This window comes from Anas platyrhynchos, chromosome 30 (assembly GCF_047663525.1).
Source record: "Anas platyrhynchos isolate ZD024472 breed Pekin duck chromosome 30, IASCAAS_PekinDuck_T2T, whole genome shotgun sequence".
Taxonomy (NCBI): Eukaryota; Metazoa; Chordata; class Aves; order Anseriformes; family Anatidae; genus Anas; species Anas platyrhynchos.
In genome coordinates, this window is record NC_092616.1 from 2511312 (window position 1) to 2516520 (window position 5209).

The 5209-nt window shown below is 51.3% G+C and overlaps 1 protein-coding gene across 1 annotated transcript; it reads left to right on the plus strand.

Moving 5' to 3' along the window:
* The first annotated feature begins 2778 nt into the window (after positions 1-2778).
* Positions 2779-3738, plus strand: LOC113840733 (olfactory receptor 14A16-like). The gene has a single exon (XM_027447478.3). It carries the CDS (start codon positions 2779-2781, stop codon positions 3736-3738), a length of 960 nt encoding a protein of 319 aa, XP_027303279.2.
* The last annotated feature ends 1471 nt before the right edge of the window (positions 3739-5209 follow it).

Genomic DNA, 5209 nt, shown 5'->3' on the forward strand with positions numbered 1-5209 from the left:
GCAGGCCTGCAATTGGCTATTAAATAGAGCAGCTGCCCTGAATTTAGTTAGGCAATGTAGGGATGTCCATGAGACAAGTGCCGTTACAGTCCCTGGAGATGGAGGGAAAACCAGATGGAGAAGAGGGAGAGAGAGACTCAGCTCTCCCTGTGGCACAGTTCTCCATTGGGTCAGGTGGATGCCTCTACAGGCTGCCCTGAGCCTACTGAGGAGGGACAGGTTTAGTTGTCCTAAATGGGTGCGTTTGCTGTCATTTCAGCTGGCCAAAGGCATTCATCACCAGCCTCCAATGGGATGCCCCCAGGTGCTGCCCTGTCCCTCAGGGTACCTCCATGAGAGCTTGCAGATGCCTGCACGTACCTCTACCCCCTGACATGTCACCAGGTGTTTGCAGCCCCCTGATTTCCTCCATCTCCATTTATGATCCTGGAGCTGAGATAAGGAGCTCACCTGCAGCTGCCCACATGGTGCACATCAAAGTGAGTGCAGACGAATCCCAGGTCCTATGGATTTGTGCCAGGCATGGGAGGGATCTGAGTCCCATTCCAGCCCCAGGACAAAAACACAGCATGAGATGGTGGGTTAACTGGCTGTGCTGAATCCCTTCCTTAAGCAGGGGGTTAGAGGAGTTACATCTATGACCATGTGTGGGTGTCCCACCATCAACTGGCATGAGAAGAGAAGACTGCTACAGATAATAATTTTTTTGCTAAGAGAAATGAGCCAAATGTCAAGAGGTGTGTGTGCCAGGTGAGGGAGGGAAGCCCAGGGATCCCTTCAGACTGTTTCCCAGCAGGTTCTCCTGCAGCCCCAGGGCCATGTGCAGGGAGCCTGGTGGGGGGCAGAGCAAGGGAGGCCTTGGGCTGGGCCTCTGCTGCTGAGCTGGGCCGGGCTCCTGGGCCCAAGGGGAGCTCCTGGCAAGCGGGCAGCGCTGCAGAGAGACAGCTCTGCCCAGGAGCAGCTCCTCTGCACAGCGCAGCAGGCCTGGGGGCACTGCCTGCAGAGACACAGTGCTTAAAGGCAGGCAGAAGTGGCAGCATGCCCAGAGCTCCATGCAGGAGAAGACTTCCCAGCCCTGCAACCGGTAAGTCTCTGGCTGGAGGGCAATGCAGCCGCAGTTCCTGGAGGCAGGAGAAGCCGGGGGTGCAGGCAGGGGTGTCCAGGGCTGTGGTGCAGAGCAGGGTCCCTGCTGTGGCCCAGGGGCTGTGTGCCGGGGCAGGGCCTCTGCCGCCTGCCAGGCTCAGCACTCAGCCTGCCCGGGGAGCTGCCCAGGGCGCTGCGGGGAGAAGCTGCGGGTGGAAGGAGCCCCCCAGCAGGGCAGGGTCCTGCTACTGCTGGGAGGCTGCTGCCTGGCGCAGCCTGCTCACAGCTACACAGCACAACTGGGTGTATAAAAGGGGACTTAGCAAGAGCTGGTTTAAGGAAAGGGATTTCAGCATCAGTCTCAGCTTTCCTGAGACTCCTGACCTTTCAGTTTTGTCTTATCTGGCTCAGTGGAAATAGAAATAAATACTGTTATTTCCAAGATGAGTCTGACACACTTAATCCATCCCATGGAAGGTTACAAGCAACCCTAGCAAGTTGCTTTCCTGCCCTTCAGCCCATAGAAAGCTCCACCACCACCCGTGCAGCGTCAGCAGGTTCTGTGGGAAGTAGTCTCTAGGACATGCCCTCAGCGAGCTGCCCCTGGGCAGAGCCCTGCTGCCAGGAGGTGTCTGCAGGGCAGAGCTGAGCACCCAGCGGGTGGGATGGGGGCTGTGAGCTGCAGGCAGGAGGCATTGGGACAGAGACCCAGCTGCAGGCAGGGACAGCTGCAGGCAGCACATCCCTGGGCTGGAAATGGCAGGACAGTGCGAACATAGTCTGGTACCTCCTTTTCCGACCTCAAGCCCACAGGAATCAGGATGTCTCATAACCTCATGAGTGGAACCTCCGGCAGAGCTGGCTCTCCTGAGATCCTTTCAGTCCCTCCCTGGCCTTGCCTCCCCTGGCAGAAGCCCTGGGCTGTTTCTCTTTGTTCCTTCATCTGCTGTTGCTGTTCTTGTTTTATGGCTTGCTGCAGGTCTGGCTTTCAGCTGCAGCTCTAGCACTGACTTCTACCACACAGATGTGTCCATAGGAGGAAGGTGCCCAAAGTTCCCCTTAAAACCTGTGGGGCTCAGGGCAATGCAGTTTACGGGGCAGGAAAAATCTGAATCGTCTTACAGGCAGTTCCTGAGGCCACAGTAATTGGGCCAGTGGACTGAGCCCTCAAGGACTCTGGCTGAGACGAGGGTAGATGGACAGACTGGCCAACCTCACTGCATGAAGGAGAGTGCCTATGTCTCAAGGGACTCAGAAGATCTCAGTTGGAATACCTGAAAAGTGCCGGGGTTTTCTTCCCTTAAGAAATGCTCCTGAGTATGACACAGCTAGCTGCAAGAAAGTAAACCACAAATTTTGGCAGTCAAGAGCATTCACAGTGGTAATGCTGTGAAGTCCACATACATCAGAGATAGATTAAGCAGAGATCACTCCTATTTCTTATTTACCTAGACATGAAGGGAAAGCCTGACTCCTTCAGAGCCCACAGCAGAGCCCCCTGCTCCCAGTGGCACCCTTTACCACGATCACCAACTGGAGCTCAAGCAAGGGAGCAGAAAAAATGTCTCAGAAAGAGGAAAATCACTGTGGGGGATTTCAGAAAGAAGTGGAGCAGGTTTTTATCAAAGATGTCTTTCCTAATTATCATTGTCTTTTATTTTCCTGGGATTGTTCCCCTTTGTCCAGGAGGATCAGATGTCCAACAGCAGCTCCATCACTGAGTTCCTCCTCCTGGCATTTGCAGACACACAGGAGCTGCAGATTCTATACTTCGTGCTCTTCCTGGGCATCTACCTGGCTGCCCTCCTGGGCAACAGCCTCATCCTCACCGCTGTAGCCTGCGACCACCACCTCCACACCCCCATGTACTTCTTCCTCCTCAACCTCGCCCTCCTCGACCTGGGCTGCATCTCCACCACTGTCCCCAAAGCCATGGCCAATTCCCTCTGGGACACCAGGGCTATCTCCTATCAAGGATGTGCTGCACAGGTCTTTTTGTTCCTCTTCTTGTTTTCAGTAGAGTATTCTCTTCTCACTGTCATGTCCTATGACCGCTATGTTGCCATCTGCAAGCCCCTGCACTACGGGACCCTCCTGGGCAGCAGAGCTTGTGCCCAGATGGCAGCAGCTGCCTGGGGCAGTGGGGTTCTCTGTGCTCTGCTGCACACTGCCAATACATTTTCCCTGCCCCTCTGCAGAGGAAATGCAGTGGACCAGTTCTTCTGTGAAGTCCCCCAGATCCTCAAGCTCTCCTGCTCACACTCCTACCTCAGGAATGCTTGGGTACTTATGATTGGTGCCTGTTTAGCGTCCATGTGTTTTGTTTTCATTCTTTTTTCTTATGTGCAGATCTTCAGGGCCGTGCTGAGGATGCCCTCTGAGCAGGGCCAGCACAAAGCCTTCTCCACGTGCCTCCCTCACCTGTTTGTGGTCTCCCTGTTTGTCATCACTGGACTTTTTGCCTACATGAAGCCCTCCTCAATCTCCTTCCCAGCCCAGGACCTGATGGTGTCATTTCTGTACTCAGTGGTGCCTCCAGCAGTGAACCCCCTCATCTACAGCATGAGGAACCAGGAGCTCAAGTGTGCCATTAGGAAAATGATTTCAGGGATGTTTCTGAAAAGTGATAAATTACCACTTTTTCTCCACAAATGACTTCCTGGGTATTTGTTTCATGATCACTATTGTTACATTTATCTTTGTTGTCATTCCCATTCATTAGTTTATTAGATTTATTTATTTTTAATATGTATATCTACTGTACACTGAGGAATTAAACTGCTTTTTTAGTACTCTCTCTTAGCATCTGCTTAATAAAACAGGATCTCCCCAACAGACTGCCTGAAATCCTGCTTCTTCTTTCAAAGCTGATGCCAGATGCCAGTAACACGGCTGAGCAGTGTGGTGGTTTCACACCAATGGGCAGCTGAGCTCCAGCACATCACACTTATCACACTTTCACCCCCTCCTCAAAGGAGCAGCCGGAGAAAACAGAGTGGAAAGGGCTCCTTTTTTTTTTTTTTTTTTTTGAAGATACAGGTAGAAGGCTTACCATTTGCAGTCTTGGGCAAAACAGATTCAGTGTAGGGAGATTAAGATCACTTACTGAGATTTAACTAACTGACTGGAGCAGTGAGGAACTAAAAACAAAAAGTTTCTCACTCTTTTCTCTCCCAGCTGCTGTTGTGTAGCAGCTTATTTTTTACCCTTTCTTAAATATGTTTTCACAGAAATGCAAACACCATTGCTTATTGGCTTGAATCTGGCTTGCGGCGGGCCCCTAGTCTAACATGGGGCTGCTTCTGGGTTCTTCTCAAAGAAGCCACCCCTATGGCACTCTGCTACCAAAACCTTGCCAAGTTAACTCACTACAGGAGGGATACAAATTTAATCAGAAGGTTGGAGCACCTCTTGTATTAAGAGAGTTTGAGAGGTGGGGATGTTCAGCCTGGAGAAGAGAAGTCTCTGGGGTGACCTCATTGCAGCTTTTCTTTTTTTTTTTTCTTTTTTTTTTTTCCTTTTTTTTTATAAAAAAAAAAGACCCTTAAAGGGACCTTAAAGAGGTCTTTTTAAAAGTACTTTTTTAAAAATACTTTTCAGTACTTAAAAGGGTGAAGAGGGACTCCTTATTTGGCTATATGATGATAGGAAAAGGGGGAATAGTCTTAAAATAAAAGAATATAGATTGTTATTATACTTTGTAGGAAATTAACCTGGCTGCCCTCCTGGGCAACGGCCTCATCCTCACAGCTGTAGCCTGCAACCACTGCCTCCACACCCCCATGATACCAGGGCCATTTCCTATGCAGGATGTGCTGCACAGGTCTTTTTCTTTTTCTTTTTAATGTCAGCAGAGTTTTTTCTTCTCACTGTCATGTCCTATGACCGCTACGTTGCCATCTGCAAGCCCCTGCACTACGGGAGCCTCCTGGGGAGCAGAGTTTGTGCCCAGATGGCAGCAGCTGCCTGGGGCAGTGGGGTTCGCTGTGCTCTGCTGCACACTGCAAATACATTTTCCCTGCCCCTCTGTGGAGGAAATGCTGTGGACCAGTTCTTCTGTGAAGTCCCGCAGATCCTCAAGCTCTCTTGCTCTGACTCCTACCTCAGGGAAATGGGGCTTCTCACA

Excerpts from the sequence above, each read along its gene's own strand:
- LOC113840733 (XM_027447478.3), top strand. The coding sequence starts at position 2,779 with ATGTCCAACAGCAGCTCCATCACTGAGTTCCTCCTCCTGGCATTTGCA.